General features: G+C 44.2%; 1 protein-coding gene across 3 annotated transcripts in view; it reads left to right on the forward strand.

Moving 5' to 3' along the window:
- The window catches only part of P4HA3 (prolyl 4-hydroxylase subunit alpha 3), a 76,883-nt gene that overhangs the window by 19,894 nt on the left and 35,844 nt on the right, over positions 1–21,145 (forward strand). For 2 of the 3 annotated variants that reach the window (XR_009504621.1, XR_009504620.1), the window contains exons 7-13: positions 11–187; positions 4,350–4,414; positions 7,094–7,253; positions 7,915–7,977; positions 11,909–11,977; positions 13,273–13,369; positions 14,155–14,292. Coding sequence is in view for 1 of the 3 variants with exons in the window: in XM_059930823.1 (XP_059786806.1) it covers positions 11–187; positions 4,350–4,414; positions 7,094–7,253; positions 7,915–7,977; positions 11,909–11,977; positions 13,273–13,369; positions 14,155–14,225 (702 nt within the window). In the remaining 2 variants the exon portion in view is untranslated. Of the gene's footprint in view, positions 1–10; positions 188–4,349; positions 4,415–7,093; positions 7,254–7,914; positions 7,978–11,908; positions 11,978–13,272; positions 13,370–14,154; positions 14,783–21,145 lie in introns of those variants that run through there. The other variant, XM_059930823.1, reaches the window with a different exon arrangement.

Below are 21,145 nucleotides of genomic sequence, written 5' to 3' on the forward strand. Positions count from 1 at the left end.
TTCCCTTCAGCCGACTCACTACCAGATCCCCAGGCTCTACTGCTCCTATGAGACCAGTTCCAGCCCCTACCTGCTCCTCCAGCCTGTCCGGAAAGAGGTCATCCACCTGGAACCCTATGTTGTTCTCTACCATGACTTTGTCAGTGACACTGAGGCTCAGAAAATCAGAGGGCTTGCAGAACCATGGGTGAGTGTCCCCAGGGCCTGCCAAGAACTTCCCTTTGTTTCTTTATATGACTGGTGTTCAGAAGTGGGAGAATAGGCAGCCTGAACAACTAGATACTTCATCTGTTCAGGAGTTCAAAATACCAGCCATTCCATAAAACTAATCAATGGTGAAAAAAATCACAGTAGTGGTTGCCTCTGGAGGGAGAGGACTGGCTGAGAAAGGATACAAGGGGATTTTCTGGGGTATTGAAAATGTGCTCTCAATATCTTGTTAGGGATGTGGAGTCCATGGCTGGATGCCTTTGTCAAAACTCAGCAAATGGTACTCCTGAGATCTGTGCGTATCATCGTATATAAATTTAACCTAAAAAAATTAAAGGAACCCCCCTCCCCCAATATCAGTCATTCCATATACGTGGAAGAGGTCTACAACAGCGGTAGAGGTCGGCTTCATCCTCTCGTTTCCTGTCTGTCTTGGGCTGGCTGCAGCTCCGCCCCGTGCTGTCTTCCTCTGGGACCCAGCCCAACAGAGCAGCCTCTCTTTGGAACACTGCCGTCTCATGCGAGAGGAAAAAGGCAGAGATGGCAAACTGCTAGCTGGTTCTTAAAGCCTCTGCTTGGAAGCACCAGGCAATACTTCCATCCACGTTTCCCCGGCTAAGGCACAGCGTACAGCTAACGCTGCAGTCAGCAGGGAGAGTGTATCTTATTCTCCCATGGAGAAGGCTCTGCAGTCACCGCGCCAAGCTTGATGTTGATGCGGAGGGGAGTTTAGTCCACCAGGAAGTGTGGCAAATATTTAGAAAAATCATGCGGTCGACCTCACCACTATAAGCATGTTGCCTCTTTACGAACGGTACATTAAGATGGTCTCAGAGCTGCTGTGTCAGAGCAGACGTTGTGGCCTTCACGGTGTGCTACTCACCCCGGCAGCCAGTCCATCACTCCCCTGCTGTGTGCCAGACGCTGTACCGGATGCTTGGGCTGTTACGAGGAGGTTAAGTATTGCTCGCTCCCATTTAGGAGCTTCCTGCAGAATGGGGAAAACATATTTACAATGCACTGTGATACGTGCTGTAATAGAGGTGTGTGAGGGAGTTGTGCCACGGCAGCCTAAAAAGGTGAACCTTCCTCTGAGGGAAAGGCAGGGAAAGGCAGTCGGTTGAAGAGCAAATGGGGGAAGGGGGAGAGTTAGAAACAGAGAAGGCTTCTCTGTGGACCTGAGATTCATCAGAGTGGAAGGTGGCAAAGGGTATTCCAGGGAGACAGACGGTCTGTGCACGGGCCTGCGGTGTGGTGTGTCCAGAGAGTGGGGGGGAAGCCCGGGGGCTGAAGTGTGCGAGGGAGGGGGTGCGAGGTGATGGGAGATGAGGCTGCAACGTGAGACACAATTAGAAGTGCTGCAAGTACCAAGCTAGGGAGTTTGGATTTTACCTCGAAGGCAGGCGGGGAGCTGTGGGACAGTTTGAAACAGGAGAGTGCCCTGATCAGGTCTGCAGATTTTGAGGAAGTCTCTGACAGCAGACGTGGATTGGAGGGAGAAAAAGAGCGATAATAATTTCATCTAAAAGCCCTTCAGAGAAATCTGGAATCTTTGTACAGAAGGTTTTTGAAGCGATCAAGCTCCCCTCCCTGTTGAATTGGAACGATGTATTTTCAATAGCTTTGGCTTCTCAGTGAGCCGGCGGGAGCGTTTGGCCGGCAGCTCCTTTTTCCTCAGGACAACTCTGTTGCTGTGGTAACAGGACAGGCGGCCCACTCGGAGATGTTCATTTAATCCCTTGTAGCCAGGTCATCTGTTTGGCACGCACAGATTGTGCCACGCTCCCTTCCTCCAGAAGCATCTCGCTGGGGTTGCTGATCGCTGTCTGGTCTTTGGCTCAGCCAGGAATAAGCCCTGGGGGTGTGTGGTAGCGGCTGCCCCATGGGACCGAGCCACCTCAGTGGCTTGTGCCGAATTTCTCTGCTCCTCTTCACTGTGTGTTTCTCAAAGAAGCATTTCTCTGCTCTCTCATCACTCCTCCCCCATCTGCATCCTCCGCATCCTTGAAGACTCAATTGAAACCCTATGCCTCTCTTGGCCCCTATCCCTGACCACTTTGGCCCACTTTCATAGATTCTTTCAGGAGGAACATTTTTTTCAGAGCACTTTTTGGGGCCACATACAGTGACCTCCCTCCTCTGAACTCAGTTTTTGTCTCCACCCGTTTGGTACTTTCATTTATTCTGCCATTTACGTGTTGTCTGGAATCACGACCAGTTTCACGGGTTAGTATCCTGTCCCCCCAGCTAGACTGTAAACTAGCAGGGATCATATGTTGTCCTTGAAATGCCTGGCTCCGTATTAGGCCCGTTGTAGCCAGAGCAATTTGCAAAGGGTCACATCTGACTGAGTCAAGCCCTCACTTAAACTCTGTAATGGGTCACTTTTGCTTTCAAATGATTACAGAGCTCCCTGGCCTGGCCGCTGCCACTCCCTCTGCAGCATGTTCCCATTATACTGACACCCTAGCCGCCCTGAACAACTTGCATATCCACGAGCAGGCAGTGCCCTTGCTGGCTCCCCACACACTCTTCTCTCTGCCTGAACCACTCTTCCCTTGGCCTCTTTTCACCTGTGTGATTCCAGTTGTCTTTTGGGCATCCTGGGAGGCCTTCCTGGCCTTCATAAGAATGGGCTAGATGCTCCTTCTCTGTATTTCCATAGCACCCTGTACTTGTCCATTAGGGCCCCACTGGATGCCTTGTGTCTGGTTTCCTATGTTGTATTTACAATGCATAGCACAGTGCTTAGCACAGAGAACGACCAGTAAGTATTTGTCCCCCCACATGAATGACTTGTAGGTGCACAGTAAATAATTCTTAAAGGAATTAAATGCAGTGTGGCTCTTTAAGGGAGGGGGCGGGCAGGGTGGAGTGGCGATTCCCTAGGATTTGTTTTTAAACCATTGATGTTGTCCGAAAAGAACAGAAGGGACTATCTCTCTATGAATCTCTCCTCACTCCTCTGTGAACGGCTCAGGAGAGGATGCTGGCTAGAGGACTAGAGACAATATCAGTCACTTACTGATTCCCTGCATCCTAGTATTGTAGAGGGAGAGGCTGAGAAGGACTCCAAGAACGTATTGTTCACATGCTGCATTTTATAGCTGGGGAAACGGGTCCAAGCAAGGGAAGAGCCTTTTCCAAGGTTATCTGCCTGGTTTAGCAGCAGGAACAATAATATTGTGGAAGCCTCTGAGAAGGGAAAGGGTTTCTGTCACGTGCCCTTTGTGGCTCCGTGCTCTGCTGTGGCTGCATGTGAAGTGCCGGGGCTGTGTCTTTAGCCACGGGACTCTGGTTCACTCACTCCTGGGTGCATTTCACCGATACTGAGCACCTACTCCCTGCCAGGCCTTCTCTGCGTCCTGGGGATACAGCACTGAAAAAAGACCAAGTCCTTGCCCTCATGGAGCTGACATTCTGATGACAAATGCAGAAGTAGACATCCTTATGTAAATAATATTTCTCTTTCTGTCCCTGGTACAGTACCTTTGCAATTAGAGGCCACTTTATTTAAAAATAATTTAAAATTTATATCTAGACATTCAGAACAAAATAGAGACATTCAGTTAAATTAGTGACTTCAGACCTGTTTGGTTGTTTTTTCCCCATAACCAAGGCAGCTGCAAACAAAACAGATTTTGATTCTCTGTAAGGAAGGGCTTTTATCAGAATTGTTCAGAAGGAGCAGGCGGCCTCTGAGGGTAGAAAGTGTCCTGTCATTGGAGGAGTTCATTTAATTTGACGAACACTAAGTCAAAGCTTAACTTACCATCAGTCAGGCCCTGCCCCAAACACGGATATAAAGATGAATAAGAAACAGCCCTTGTTCTTACAGAACTCACAGTCTTGCAGATGCAAAAGGGATTCAAAATCACTTGTATTTCAGTCCTACAGACCTTTTTCAGTTTTTACTATTTACCACATATGAAGCTAAAGGTTATTTTCAACTCTGAGCTTTTATGTCACTTAAGATTGATAGCTATCACTAAATTAGTAGCATGTACAAAATATCCTTTAATTAAGGAGAAATGGGTGATTGTTAGGTTTATGCTAAGAGAGGGGCATGTCTATGGAAGTGAGAGCCCTTCCCTTTGCGTCATAACCACTTGCACTTTCTCTTACATCCTTCACACCAGCTACAGAGATCTGTGGTGGCATCAGGCGAAAAGCAGTTACCAGTGGAGTACCGCATCAGCAAAAGGTAAGAGGGGTCCTTTCTTGGCAGGGACTCTGGTCATGCCTGCTGGGCACCCTTGGGCCTGTGGCACAAGTGACTGAAGGTCAGCAACAGCCATTCAGGTGCCATTAGAGACGCCACTGTAGTTCACGTTTATATCTGTACATTCTTGTTGAGAGGGAGCAATTTCCACTCCCCTTACCCAAGGGCCTTTCTCAGGTGGTTACATGGTCTGAGGACTTAACTAGGAGGCCATTAGGGAAAGACTTGAAAAAGCTCCTATGCCCTAGACCAAAAATTAAGTGTGTAGTTGTTCTCCTAACCAGGATTGCTTTTCCAGGGAACAAGTCCTGTCTCTATTTGGAACTTGACTTTACCTCCTGACTCATATTCAAAGCATGACTTGCCACCACTCAGGCAAGATGGATGGCCAGAATCTCTGGATCTGATACCTTCTCTAGTTGAGAGCCCAGCCGTATACCCTCCCCTCCATCCCTGCTCCCCCTCCACTGCAGCCCTTGGTTTGTGCTGTAAGGACAGGATACCGTAAGAGGAGGGTCCCCACTGGAGCCATGGGAGACGGTGATGACATCCTTGGGGAGAGGCCAGACCTCAAGCTGGGTGGATGGTTTTGTTGTCTGGGAAGCGAGCTGAGTGATGAAAGCTTTTGGATTCAGAATCATCTGGCTTAACTTATTTGGTCTGGTACGTTTTGGGGACCTTTTTTTTTTTTTTTAATTTGCTACTTTAATTAATTAATTAATTAATTTATGGCTGTGCTGGGTCTTCGTTTCTGTGCAAGGGCTTTCTCCAGTTGTGGCAAACGGGGGCCACTCTTCATCGTGGTGCGCGGGCCTCTCACTATCGCGGCCTCTCTTGTTGCGGAGCACAGGCTCCAGACGCGCAGGCTCAGTAATTGTGGCTCACGGGCCCAGTTGCTCCGCGGCATGTGGGATCTTCCCAGACCAGGGCTCGAACCCGTGTCCCCTGCATTGGCAGGCAAGACCCTCAACCACTGCGCCACCAGGGAAGCCCACGTTTTGGGGACCTTTTACATTATAAGTTATTTTCTAAGTTTTGAAAGGCCCGTCTAACCTCAGCTTTGTTGCTTTGCTAACCTTTCTGACATTGTAGTGTCAAGGAGAAAATTCAACCTTCTGTTTAGAGTCATTGCTTTTAGGGGAGTAGGTGATATTCTCTTTACTTTTCAGGTAAAGAAACTGAGACCCTTATTGCCTCCTCTCACTACCCACCCTCCACCACAGTGAACCCACTTGAATTTTGGTTCTGTCCTCACAACTTCACTGGAACTGGTCCCTCAAAGGTCACCTATGCACTCCTAATCACTATCCACAAAGACCAGGTTCCCGACCACAGGGTCCTCAGCTTTCTACAACATGCCCTGAGCCTACTTTGCTAGCATTATTTCCCATTACTTCTCTCATAGACTAAATGCTTTCGTGCTGACACACACTGTATTATATCACTCCACCATGTCTGTGCTTATGCTATTTCTTCAAAGAAGCCTGGAATATCCCTATGTCTTTTCCATCTATTGAAATTTTATGCACCCTTCAAAATTTGGCCTACATGTCCATCTTACCTCAGTGCCCCAGTCAGAATTAACATCTCCTTCCTCTGTGCTCCCCAGAACTTTACTTTAAGGGCTGGTTCTTATTTTTCACTCTACCTTGATTTGTGCTGAGTTGTATTTGTGTATATTTGTGTGTCTCCTCTCATGAGCTCTTTGAACACAACAGCTTTGTCCTGGGTATCTTTGTAAACCTTAGAGCCCACAGCATAGCACTATGCATGCACTCCATACAAAAGAATGGACAAATTAATCCATCATTTATAGACCAAAGAAGTGGTCTTCCCAGACATGCCAAGGTGCTTCCCTTAAGAGCCTTCATCATCTCCCCAGGAGGCTCACTGGCTTTGCTTGGGGAGCACTTCCTCACTTCCCAGGGACCTACATTCTGATCCCAAATCCTCCACTTTATCAGAACCTCAACAAGACATTCAGGAAAAGAGACTGAACTTTGCTCTTTGGCCTTTGACCTATCCTGGTTTGTCCTGGAGGAGAGCAAAAGAGCAGAGATTTTTCTGTGTTTTACAGCAATCAATAACATACAGCTTACAAAGCATCTTCATAAGCAGTCTGTCACAATCTTCATAAGTCTGTGTAGTAGATAATATTACCATCCCCATATTATAGATGAATACACTGAACCTTAAGAGAGGTGAAAGGTTAAGGGCCTGACCAAGGGTCAAGCCGAGGATCCGGGACTGGTCTTACTCCTCTGAATCCAAAGCTTTTTCCATTGCACCCAGCTTCCTCCATTGAGATGTCTCTAAACATAGCATTTTTAAAAACAGGGTTTTGTCTTCTTTCTCTTTGTATCCCAGTGCCTGGTGATGTGAACCTTCACTCTTCACACACGTAGCACAGGGTCTGGCATACAGTAGGCCTCAGAGGATGTTTGTTGAATGAATGTGTGAATGTTAAGACAGAGCACAAAATGGACTGGGCCAACTTAACAGGAGGAGTGAGTAGGTAATTAGGTATTCGTGTCTATCTTCCTGTCCTCCTTGCCTTCCTTCCTTCCTTCTGGCAGTTGACATCATTCATTCATTCATTCACAGATATTTAGTCATTTCTGGCATTAGATCACTGATGCTGCAACCTGTGGTGTGTTTTAGTGCCTGGCTAAAGGACACCGTTGACCCAGTGCTGGTGACCCTCGACCATCGCATTGCCTCCCTTACAGGCCTTGATGTCCAGCCTCCCTACGCAGAGTACCTCCAGGTGGTAAACTACGGAATCGGAGGGCACTATGAGCCTCACTTTGACCATGCTACGGTAACCATGGGGTTGGTGACCAATCTCGTGGGGTAGGCAACGAGGGTGTTATTTATTTCTCTGAGACAGAGCTCTCATAGGGCCCCCAGAGAATACTGCGTGAAATTTTAGAACAAAGGTTCTCATTCTAGGTAGATTGAAAGCCTTGGTTTCAAGCTGATTGCTGCTGAATCATCTTCTTTTTACTAAAACTCATTGAAAAACACTCTTACAATGATTGAATTTTATGACATGTAAATTATATCAGTTAAACTCTTCTGTGACAAAAAAGTGTGTCTCTTTGGCAAATAATTGGGAACTCCAGTCTTATGGCTTAGTATTTTTACAGAATAATTATCTGTAATATTTTATATGTTAATTTATTTCACCAAGAACCTGAAGGTGCAATCAACCCCTCACGGTGCTTTCACTACTAACAAGCAATTTTGTTTGATTAGTAGTATACAGTTTACTTATATGAGTATCTAATAAAGTAGTAAGAGGAAAAAAGTATATTGAGTACCTGCCAGCAAAGACGGGCACATACTTGACTAGGTATAGCTCAAGGCTATATCCCATCTGTGACTCCTCCATTTTTCTCCTCCCTGTATTATGGTGGCATCCTGGCTGTTACTCTGGTGCCATCTGCATAAAATAATGATATGTTCTATTTTTGTCTCAGTCACCAACCAGCCCACTGTACAGAATGAACTCTGGGAACCGAGTCGCAACATTTATGATCTACGTGAGTCTTGCTCTGGAGGGACCAGGGCTGCTTACTTAATGACTATTTGTATCTCTTTTATTTTACGGTTTTCAAAGCAATATCAGATACTGATTTTATCTGAATTTCACAGCAGAAAAGTCTCCAGGATGTTTGTGAATTTCATACAGCACTCTTGTTAGGCACTATAGGAGAGATAAAGAAATATCAATACAAGTCAGTTCCTGCCCTCAAAGAGCTTACATTGTGTAGACCTAAATGTGACCTTGTCATTGTCAGTGATGGGAAGTGCGGTTACACCGAAGGCCAAGAGATCCTGGGACCTGAACAACACAGGAAGGGGATGTGAGGGTCTCTGTCTTTGAGGTCCCATAGACTAGTTGGTGTTGAAAAGGATGGACCTATAGATGAGGTTGTGGAGCTGTGAGGGGAGAGAGGAGAGAAATGAAGCAGCTGAGATTACGAGAGGGAAGAACAGAGATGCCTACAGAGAAATTCCGTAAGTGTGGCTCTCTCATATGCGGTGAAAATTTTCTTCCTTATCTCCTCATAAATCCTTCACTAAAATCTACATTATACCCCCTTAAAAAATAAATTGGCCTCCTCTCCTAGTGTCTGACCTGATCCTATAGAATTCGGACCCAGTCTTTACTATCTCACCTATCCTCTTCCCTTCAGATCATGTGGGTTTACCGCCTTCTCTATGGACAAGTCATAATTTCAGGCATCTGTCACTTAAATGATAAGAGGTGTATTACTGTTAAATGAAGGAATAAACATGCCAAATGTAAGTGCTCTACATAACACCCTAAGATGAAGGCCTGGTTTCAGGCTCATTAGAATAGCAGACACCTACACCCTAGCATTCCCTCTTTTCTTAGTCCTGTTAACTGGTCTCCACAGTGTAGCCAAGAAAGGACAATCAGAGGCCAGCACTCTGTAGTTTTAATGCTGGCAATCCCAACATGTTTCTTCATGTGGCTCGGTTTTAATTTTATGCAGAAGTGGAAGGCTGCCATTGCCAATGGTGTCTGGCCTCTCGTGCTCATTCTGAGCATTCTGATCAGGCAAAGGGATGGCTGACGTCAGCTCTCTGGGCAGGAGACACACCTTGGATCAGCTGCTGGTACATCTCTGGTTGATGACTCAAGCTGGCATGGGAGGTCACAGGCAGTGAAGTACATTGATATCAACCAAAGAATAGGACATCTAGGGGCCAATATCTCTCTGTTCTTTATCCCCCTAGTATCTTCTGTAGCTGACTCCCTGATTACAGAGGCCCAGTTACTATGGTAAGGGTAGCCCAGCAATTTTAAATGACAAATGCAAGAGTGTGTATATGTTTGGATTTTAAGCCTTTGATACACAGTGGAATGGAAAGCGTTTTGGGTTTGGAGTCAGTTGGTCTAATTCTGGTTCTGCCACTTAACATGTGGCCTCAGCACAAATCACATCAATTCTTTGAGCTTGTTTTCTTGCTCTGCGCCTCCTCACAGGGCTGTCATGAGGACCTGATGAAATAATGTAAGGGGATATCTCTCTGTGAAGTTTCATACAATATGTTTCTATCATGTATCCCAGAAAGCAAGCATAGGACCCCATAACTGGGATCGTGGGACCTAGGAAGTGCTAGGTTATGCCCAATCCTTTCATCTTCAGGTTGGTGTTAAGACCATCATAAACATTTCTGAACATAAGAGATAAGATTTATGGAGAACATAAGAGTGACATTATATAGGGAGAAAATAATCTTTAAGAAGTATTGGGAGGATTGAGATGAAATCAGGTTAGTGATTTTCTACTCAGACTGGACATAAGATCAGTCCCAGTACAAAACAGTGGAAGGTTTACAGAGGGAAGATTTCCCTCCCCTCCACCAATCTTACAATCCATGCCCTGCTCATGAGCTTCATAGCACACACATCCGATTCTCTTTTCAATTTGTTGGATAAGTCCTTCCTTGCCACTATACTGTGAAACCACAGGTAGAGGAAGGCAGGAAAGTCCAGGTTCCCTCTGTTGTATCTTGCTTACACCCACAGTGGCTGACAACAGGGGTCTGAACAGAATCATCCAGTTTGTTAGTTATTTGAACACAAGGAGCAAATTGTTGCTCTCATCGCCCTTCCCAAAGGACTACAGGGGGAGCCAAGATGTGCTAAAAAATTACCACTGCCTTTTCCAGGTTCTGAATCGCCACGTCAGTTCAGTTTCCTCTAACAAGTGCTAACATCCCAACTCCCATAGCCCTTGCTCTGTAACACAGGCGAATATGGTGGGATCTGTGAATGTGCTGGTAGACAGTTAGCCAGGGCGAGGGAAGACTGGCACTCCGTGTCATGCTGCTGGTGAGAAATTAATTTAGCAGTATGTATCTAAAGTATTGAATATTTGCATATACTTTTGACCCAATAATACTAATGCTCAGACTCTTTCCTAAGAAAACAATCTAAAACGCAAAAATTATTTTACTCATTAAGATGTTCACAGTGTTGTTTATAATAGTAAACAGTGGGACATAACCTAATGTTCAAGAGTGTATGTAGCATAATGGTTATGAGCAGGGACTCTGTAGTCAGACAGCACTGGCTCAGCTCCAGTCCTGGCTCAGTCACCAAAGAGTTATATGACCTTTTGTAAACCACTCAATCTCTCTGAGACTTGGTTTCCTCATCTGTAGAATGTAAATAATAACAATCCTAACTCACAGGAATAGTGAGGATGATATATTTGTTGTGAGGAATAAGTGAGATAATATATTTGTAAGGACTTAGTGTGATGCCTAACATACGGCCAGTGCTCAATAAATGTCAACTATTACAGTTAAACCATAACAGTGCTTTTTTTTTTTAATTTTTATTTATTATTTATTTATTATGTTTATTTTTGGCTGTGTTGGGTCTTCGTTTCTGTGTGAGGGCTCTTTCCAGTTGCGGCGAGTGGGGGCCACTCTTCATCGCGGTGCACGGGCCTGTCACTATCGCGGCCTCTCTTGTTGCGGAGCAGAGGCTCCAGACGCTCAGGCTCAGTAGTTGTGGCTCACGGGCCCAGTCGCTCCGCGGCATGTGGGATCTTCCCAGACCAGGGCTCGAACCCGTGTCCCCTGCATTGGCAGGCAGATTCTCAACCACTGCGCCACCAGGGAAGCCCTACAGTGCTTTTTTCTTTTTCCAGATCGTAAGATGATGAATAATATTATTTTAAGTATTTTAAAGTATTTTCCAGTATTTTTCAAAATGTTTAGGTTATTACATATTTCTTTGACAATCAGAAAAAACTCTTCAAGTTAAGTAAACACATCCATAGTTCTAGAATATACCAGTGGTGAAACTCTTTAGCTGAGATTACCTAGAGAGGGTCTGAGTGATCTGGGAAACACACCAAAGGTGCAATCAGTAGTTCCTATGATGCCCAGCTTTCAAAAATAATCATTGTAATCTAAACAGTGTTTTGTAAGCCACTGGTCATGATCCATTAGTGGGCTGTGAAATCAATTTAGTGGATCTGGTCAGCATTTAAGAAATCTGAACTAGAATAGAATAAAATAAAATGGAAAATAACAGAGGGCATCTGATGTAGTTAAGAATGTTTTATGAAACTTACTTCAGGGACGTGTCTGTCTTGGGTTGTGACATAAAGTGTATTTCTTCCTGAGGGCCTCAAAGTTTGAATCTACTTATGGTAGCCCTCAATAAGGATGTTAGCTCAAAGGGTAAAGAAAGGGGGCATTTCTAAACGTTGTCCTCTTGTGGCCCTGCAGGCAAATACTGATGCCACTGAGTAGGCTCTCTCAGTTCCTAAATTGGGTGATTGTATTTCCATAAGTATTTCTCCCAGAGTTGAAAGAGGGGCACAGAAGAGGGAATTTATGCAGAAATGACATCAGACGTCATGTGAGGCAGAGTAGGGCAGTCGGGCTATTTCAACCTTGTCTCTTCCTCTGGCCTTGTAGCTGAGCTCGGTGGAAGCTGGAGGAGCCACAGCCTTCATCTACGGCAACTTTAGCGTGCCTGTGGTCAAGGTGAGTGGGGGTCTAACCCCAACAGGTGGTTTTAGCAGTGCAGAACTAACACCCTAGCGTTCATGCTGCCTGTGCTTGCAAGCTTATTCCTGGGAGAGGGAATGAAAAGAGGTCTCCCCTGATTCCCAGAATCAAAGATAATTCCTCAATTTTCTTGACTCCTGCATTTACTTGTGCCTCTATTTTTTATTTTATTTACACTTATATTACAAGAGGATGATTACATGTGTGCCTTCCCGTTACAATAGAGCTCCTCAAAGGTGAGAGTCCCCTTCGGATCCTTGACAACAACTGGTCCCTTCAGTCATTCGTTTAGTAAACACTGGGGGCTGGAGGCACTGAGAGTACCGAGGAAAACTCACAGTCCTTGCCTCCAGAAGTTAACATAAAAACGTATTGCAGTAGGAGCTATAACGTCAAGCAAGGCAGAGAGGGCGGCCAGTGTGGTGAGAGGTTTGTTTAATGAATTTAATATCTCCCCCAAATTTCAGATCAATCAGTCAGGGATGACAGCCCTTACTTCAGGAATGAAATGAAGACAATAATTGAGATCACACCTCATAGCACTTAGCACAGTACCCAGCACATCCTAAGCATTCAATGAGTAAATGCTGGGTATCTATCAAAACTCAGGGGGTTGGCCAAGGTTAAAGTAAGCATATAGGAAAAAAAGCTGGGGATGGGGGGGAAAAAGAACATATACGATTTGGAATCAAAACGCCTGGGTTTGAGTCCTGACCTTGCTCCTTCTTAGTTGCATTATTTAAAGCCCCTAAGTCTCAGCTTCCTTGCTGGTGAGGTGGGGATGATGATGATCCCTGCTTCCTGGGGGTGTTATTAGGAAGTGCCTAAGGAAGAGTCAGTGGCTCAACTAAGTTCCTAGTTGTGTGAGGAATATTTTGTTCCACCTTATGCTTTTTGTCGAGTTTCTCTCCTCAGTGATCCTATGACACCCTGTGCTCACCTTTCTCCTAGCACTTGTCACACTGTCTCATCCTGGTTTGTTTTTATGTCTGTCTCTCCCACAAGACTATGAACTCCCTGAGAGAAATGGACATGATCTGTCTCTGCATCCTCAGGGCCTAGAGCAGAGCAGGCCCTCAATAAGTGGTGCATGAGTGAATGAGTAAATGGCAGCTTATACCATTTTGTGGCATTTTATGCATGCCTTGCCCCAATCTGCATGGACAGTTTTCTTGTTTAATGACATGCATGCCTTTGTTCTCAGTCAAGTGCTTCCTAAGGACTGAGATTCTGGGCTGACCTCCCCTGGGGCGGGATCTGCTTGTTTTCAGAATGCAGCACTATTTTGGTGGAACCTGCATAGGAGTGGTAAAGGGAATGGTGGCACACTTCATGCTGGCTGTCCTGTCCTGGTAGGAGATAAGTGGGGTAAGGCCTGCCTTTCTGGGCATGGGAATTGGGTGAGGGGTTCAGGGTAAAGTGAAATAGGGGATGGATGGAAAATAACATAGCCTTTTCATTCCAAAAGCTTCATTAACAGTGCCACATTATATTGAGGTGATCAGATTCTGGATTAGTTGCCACTAGTACATTGGGAGCCCATAAGGGCAGGCTTTTGTCATAGAGCAGGTGTCAGTAAAAGTATATTGGCCTGACCAGATGGGCCTTGATTCCTGAGCACAGCTAAGGAATAATATGTTGCTAAGTCCCAGTCCTCTATCCCAAGGAGAGAACCATCAGGTGCTTCCCCATGAGGAGATGGTCAAACAAGGAAGAGATAAGTAAGTAGGGGATGTGTTTATGTCATATCTGTGTCTAAGAGCACTTAGCTCTGAAGACAGAAAAAGAAGTAGAAGGACTCTTGTGCTGAGGTGGACTTTGCCAGGAGAATCCATCCCTTTTCTCTCATTACCCTGGAATGGTTCCCTGGGGGAGGTGGGCTTTTAGGAGCTACATGAAGGGTAAGTGACCACAGTACCCACGAGTTTGAAAATTAGTCTGTAGTAGCACAACCTGTCAGGGACTTTTTCCAGGTGCCACTGTCCTTTCTGCTCTTTACTGCTGCTGAAGCAGCATCTTGTAGTCCATAGTAGGGCTGGGACCGGGGTGAGGCAAGTGAGTGGCCAAGGGTGTGGAATTTAACAACCCTGTGAGTGAGCATTGCTGCTGTCTGCTCCGCTGAGCCTGCTCTTCTTCCTCCCCATTTCCCCCAGTGGCCAACAAGTGGATACACGAGTATGGACAGGAATTCCGCAGACCTTGCAGCGCGAGCCCTGAAGACTAAAATGTTGGCAGAGAGAAGCTGGAGGAGTCCTTTGGCTTTCCAGAGAAGCCAGAAGCCAAAAGCTATGGTAAGAGAGGAGAAAGGAGAGCAAGCTTCTGGAGGAGGGCCTTTGTCAGCATTACCTATTCCTTGCAAATGGGAGACAAGGAAGTGGTCTCTAGCAGGGGACATCTGAGAACTTACAGTTTCTCCTCGAGCCATGAGTCACAGTAGAATGAACAATACAAAGGAGGGGGCAAGGAGGCTGGAGAGAAAAGTTTCTGGAGCTCAGACACACTCTGTTGGGAACAGGACATATCAACAGTCTCCAGGGTTTGGTCACTGGGGCTTTTGCTACTTGAGCCTTGACCACGGGGACCCAGAAGTGGCAGTGAGGACACCTGCAGGTGGTGCCTGACCCCCATATGCCCTTCTGCCTACTGACTTCTGCTGAAGGCTGAGCAGGGGGTGTCTCTGTATCAGGAGTGTACCTCATGTGATGATTTTTTTAAAGCAGAAAATAACTTTTTAAAAATATGATTTTTTAATACAGCCATTAAAAATGTTTTAATACAGTCATTAAAGATGTTTACAAATCATTTTTCACAACCAAGAACATTCTTACATTGTAATATTGAGTGAAAAAGGCAGAGTATAACATTTTATTTATGTGTAATCTCATCTTGGCTCCCCTCTCACTGCATTCCAGACATAAGACATTCTTTCTATTCCTCAAAACCAACATCGGTCCCACTCTTCAGGCCTTTTGCATCCGCTGCTCCTGCCATGGTCTCACCATTCCACTCTTGGCTCAGTGTCGCTTCAGAGAGGCCTTCTCTGACACCCAACCTTCCAGCCACTTTCGTTCACATTAGCCAACTTTGTTTTCTTCCTAACAAACACTTTTCTTGAAATTACTTTTTATTCATTTAATTGTGGCCAGTGGCCTTCCCTGCAGGGTGAGTGCTTTAAGACCCCTCTATACTTTGTAAATGCCTCTATTGTAGCCCCCATCTCACTGAATTTCACTATTTGTTTATTTGCCTGCCTGCCTGCACTCCTTATACCTCTTGGTATCCCCAAAAAAGGTCTGTTTCAAATAAGTAGACATTCAGCAAATATTTTTGGATAAATGAATAAGAAGGCCTCCTTTGAGTTGTACTTTGGAGGACAGGTAGAATTTTTTTATAGGCAGAGTCTAATGAGGAGAAGCATTTCCCAGCAGAAGGACTAGCATGAGCTAAGGCTGCATTGATGAGTGACTTGTGCAAAGAGAACATTCCAGGCGACTTGGCTCAGGTTCCTCAACAGGAGCGAGGGCGTGTGCCTTGCTCACAAAGAAGCCACACAAGTAAAGGACTAGGTGCTTAGACACTGTGCTGCCTCCGCCCCCTCCCTGCACCATGCACATCAGGGTTTCTGCCTCCCAGAGCTCTGTGGGCCCCAAGGAAAAGGTTCTGGTGTCCTGATATTCAGGTTCCTGAAGAGCCTCCATGAGCACCTGGTCACATGCCCAGTATTTCCGCTGAGTGCATCAGGACTCTGGAAACCCTCTTACTAAATTACTGTCATGTAGGGAAGAAAAAGTACTTTCCCCCTACCCTTCTGAGTTCTTAGCTGAAACCTGTGTAATAAAAGACATATTAACAAAAGGAAACCCACAAGCTTAGTGACATGTATATATCATGTATACATGGGAGATACCCAGAGGAAAATGAATAACTCCCTGAGGTGGCTTAGAACTTGGGATGAAATACCATCTTAATAGGGAAAGGGGGGATGTAGCCCTCTTAGATTTTTAGGAATGATAAATGGGCCCTTAGAGTACAGCCCATAGGTGCGAGATGTGATGGTGACAGTTTATCTAGGTGTGGTGTCCACTTGTAGTCTCTTCTCCTGTGGTAAGTGTCAGTCTTCCTTGGTTGGTGAAACTCTTGAGGAGGGGATTTCTAACAATTGAGTTCCTTTTGGAGCATATGTCTTCAGGCAGGTGAGAGCAGTTCAGGGAAAGTGGTGTGTCTGTGGGGCCCCAAAAGTGCTTAGTAGGTAGCTATTTCTAAATAGGACTGACAGTGGCTTGGTACATAGCTAGTTTATAATTTTGTTTCTTTCTTGCATGCTTCTTCAACTGTTTTTCTAACAGCTTTCTCCAACCTGGGTTCCTGGTGTTGCACTCAGTATCTCTCACAAGATTCACTACAGGGAAAATTCTTTATGTTAATGACTATTATCACTGTCATTAGTAACATAGTGACTGTTACTGGCCAGGCACTGTGCTAAGAACTGAGGTGTACTTGTCTCCATCAATCCTCATGATGAATGGGTACTATTATCTCCATTTTATAGATGAGGGAAACTGAGGCAGAGAATGTGTAACTTGCCTGAGGTTACATAGCTATAAAGTGGCAGAGGCAGGATTCGAATACAGGTCTGCCTCCGAAGATCTTTTTTTTTTTTTAAATTGAAGTATAGTTGATTTACAATGTTGTGTTAATTTCATGTGTACAGTGAAGTGATTCACATACAGTATATATGTGTATATATATATATATTCTTTTTCAGATTCTTTTCCCTTATAGATTATTACAAGATATTGAGTATAGTTCTCTGCGCTATACAGTAGGTTCTTGTTGGTTATCTATTTTATATATAGTAGTGTAGATGTGTTAATCCCAAATTCCTAATTTATCCCTCCTCCCCTTTCCCCTTTGGTAACCATAAGCTTGTTTTCTATGTCTGTGAGTCTGTTTCTATTTTGTAAATAAGTTCATCACTTATATCATTTTTTTAGATTCCACATATAAGCAATATCATGTGATATTTGTCTTTGTCTGGCTTACTTCACTTAGTATGATAATCTTTAGGTCCATCTATGGACCTAGAAAGAAACAGAAAATATGAACAGACCAATTAGCAGTACCAGTACTGAAACTGAATCGGTAATTTTAAAACTCCCAACAAACCAAAGTCCAGGACCAGATGATGGCTTCACAGGTGAATTCTACCAAACGTTTAGAGAAGAGTTAACACCTATCCTTCTGAAACTATTCCAAAGCGTTGCAGAGGAAGGAACACTTCTGAACTCATTCTATGAGGCCACCATCACCCTGATATCAAAACCAAAGAGTGGGAGGGAGATGCAAGAGGGAGGAGATATGGGGATATATGTATATGTATAGCTGATTCACTTTGTTACAAAGCAGAAACTAACACACCATTTTAAAACAGTTATACTCCAATAAAGATGTTAAAAAATAAATAAAAATAAATAAAAAGATACTAAAAACAAACAACCAGACAAAGATATCACAAAAAAAGGAAAATTACAGGCCAGTATCACTGATGAACATCAATGCAAAAAACCTCAATGAAATGCTAGCAAACCAACTCCAACAATACATTAAAAGGATCACACACCACGATCAAGTGGGCTTTATCCCAGGATGCAAGGATTTTTCAATATCCGCAAATCAATCAGTGTGATACACCACATTAACAAATTGAAGAATAAAAACCATATGATCATCTCAATAGCTGCAGAAAGAGCTTCTGATAAAATTGAACATCCATTTATGGTAAAAACTCTCCAGAAAGTGGGCACAGAAAGGACACACCTCAACATAATAAAGGCCATAGCAGCTAACATCATACTCAATGGTGAAAAGCTGAAAGCATTTCCTCTAAGATCAGGAACAAGACAAGGATGCCCATTCTCACCATTTTATTTAACATAGTTTTGGAAGTCCTAGCCACAGCAATCAGAGAAAAAAAAGAAATAAAAGGAATCCAAATTGGAAAAGAAGAAGTAAAACTGTCACTGTTTGCAGATGACATGATACTATACACAGAAAATCCTAAAGACACTACCAGAAAACTACTAGAGCTCATCAATGAATTTGGTAAAGTTGCAGAAAAATTAACACACAGAAATCTGTTGCATTTCCATACACTAACAATGAAATACCAGAAAGAGAAATTAAGGAAACAATCCCATTTACCATCACATCAGAAAGAATAAAATACCTAGGAATAAACCTACGTAAGGAGGCAAAAGACCTATACTCTGAAAACTGTAAAATGCTGATGAAAGAAACTGAAGACGACACAATCAGATGGAAAGATATACCATGTTCTTGGATTGGAAGAATCAATATTGTTAAAATGACAATACTACCCAAGGCAATCTACAGATTCAACACAATCCCTATCAAATTACCAATGGCATTTTTCAGAGAATTAGAACAAAAAATTTTTAATTTGTATGGAAACAAAGATGTCTCTGAATAGCCAAAGCAATATTGAGAAAGAAAACTGGAGCTCGAGGAATCAGGCTCCCTGACTTCAGACTGTACTACAAAGCTACAGTAATCAAAACAGTATGGTACTGGCACAAAAACAGACATATAGATCAATGGAAAAGCATAGAAAGCCCAGAAATAAACCCACTCACTTATGGTCAATTAATCTACGACAAAGGAGGCAAGAATATACAATGGAGAAAAGACAGTCTCTTCGATAAGTGGTGCTGGGAAAATTGGACAGCTACATGTAAAAGAATGAAATTATAACAGTCCCTAACACCATATACAAAAATAAACTCAAAATGGCTTAAAGACTAAAACATAAGATATGACACCATAAAACTCCTAGAAGAGATCGCAGGCAAAAAATTCTCTGACATAAATCATACCAATGTTTTCTTAGGTCAGTTTCCCAAGGCAATAGAAATAAAAACAAAAATAAACAAATGGGACATAATCAAACTTACAAGCTTTTGCATAGCAAAGGAAACCATACACAAAACAAAAGATAATCTATGGAATGAATGGGAGAAAATATTTGCAAATGATGAGACTGACAAGGGATTAATTTCCAAAATATACAAACAGCTCATACAGCTCAGTATCAAAAAAACCCAAACAACCCAATCAAAAAATGGGCAGAAGATCTAAATAGACGTTTCTCCAAAGAAGACATACAGATGGCCAACAGGCACAGGAAAAGATGCTCAACATGGCTAACTATTAGAAAAATGCAAATCAAAAGTACAACGAGGTATCACCTCACACCAGTCAGAATGGCCATCATAAAAAAGTCTACAAATAATAAATGCTGGAGAGGGTGTGGGGAAAAAGGAACCCTCCTACACTGTTGGTAGGAATGTAAATTGGTGCAGCCACTATGGAGGTTCCTTAAAAAACTAAAAATAGAGTTACCGTATGATCCAGTGATCCTACTCCTGGGCATATATCCAGAGAAAACTCTAATTTGAAAAGATATATGCACCCCAACATTCACTGCAGCACTATTTACAATAGCCAAGACATGGAAGCAACCTAAATGTCCATCAGCAGATGAATGGATAAAGAAGATGTGGTATATATATACAATATAATATTACTCAGCCATCAAAAAGAATGTCTGTCTCTAAAGATCTTAACTAGCCCTCTGTTGTCTGAATTACATGTTATTTTGCTGTGGTTGCTTTGCTCCCATTAGCAATTATGTCTTTTGGAGCCAACAATTTTTGAAAGGAGTCTCCAGCCTTTTCCCAGGCATTGAAAAGATCTATCCTTTGTGCCTCTAATGCCTAATGGCTAAGAGCCCTGTCAGATGTAGGTACTGAATACACGAACAAATCACCTCAATTCCACAGATATAAAGAGAACACCTATGTGTGACCAGCCCCATGCTTGGTGCCCCATGAGATTCCAATAAAATGAGGAGGTCTGCTCACTGCCCTTAAGGCAAAATTAGCACATGCCCAAATATAAGTATAGAGAATTATATATAATCAAATAGAAAGCTGTGGGCTGCTCACCCTAAGGATCACAGGAGTTGGGAGAAAGGGGAGAACCCTATGGCTGGAGTGGGATGAGAGGGCTTCCACACTGGGACCCCAGGAACACAGAAAGAGTGAGAATGTGCCTGTAGAGGGCGGGGAGCAGCTGCCACCTCAACTGTCCCCCATTCACGCACAAGGGGGGGGGGCAGGGAGAGCTGTCTGGAAGGAGGAAGTGAGAGGGTGTTGATTCTGGGGGGCCCTTGTCCAGCAATGCCAAGAGGAGCCAGCACAAACTGCCCTTTCATGGAACCACTCAAAGAGTCCCCTGTTCGGGGGCCTTGGTTGCTCAAGCTGGGAGAAGCCAAAGGAGAGGGGGTGAGGTGGGGACAGAGGGACATTTGCCTGCAGACTGCTGTATACTCAGAAAAATGAAATCAGCTAAGGGCTGGGGGAGGAGACAAACATTTATGCCTACTCTGTGCCGGCTATTTTATCTCCCTTATCTTATTCACAACAATTATCATCCCTTTTGGCAAGAGAGGAAAGGAGGCTCAAAGAAAAGACCTCTGCTAGAAGCAGAGCCGGATTTGGAGCTAGGGAGGTCTCCCGCCATCAGCTACTTCTAACCTCTCCTTCCTCATGTTGGGATCCCCACAACTTTCTCCCCCTTAGGAAGTAGAGCCTGCCTCTTTCTCTTCTTCCCCTCTGCCCCATCCTCTTTTATTCCCTTTCTTCATCATGTGACCCTTCCCATCAAATGCTTGATAGGCCTGCTCCCCCTAAGGTCTGAGTGACAGGGTCCTTCTGTCCCTGCCAGGGGCATATTTGCATTTTAAATGGGTAGCCCATGGTGAAATCAAATATAATCTCAAAGGAATGAGGTGTCTTTTTGGTTAAGGATTTAAGGGCATGGATCAGATGGCTCCCCATAGATAACTACTGTCTCTCTCACCACATTTTTGAGATGGGGCATAACTAAAATAATGACCATCATGCCTCCTGTCCAACTGCTTATCATCTTATGGGACCAGAGGGCGGCAGTTACTTTCCCTGGCCCAGAAAGGTGAAGTGACTTGTCTGTAGTTAAACAGTGTGTCAGTGGCAGAGCCAAGACTAGAAGGCAGATTTCTGGGCTCAGAGACCCATGCCTGTCCGC

The sequence above is a fragment of the Balaenoptera ricei genome, chromosome 8 (assembly GCF_028023285.1).
Source record: "Balaenoptera ricei isolate mBalRic1 chromosome 8, mBalRic1.hap2, whole genome shotgun sequence".
Lineage (NCBI taxonomy): Eukaryota > Metazoa > Chordata > Mammalia > Artiodactyla > Balaenopteridae > Balaenoptera > Balaenoptera ricei.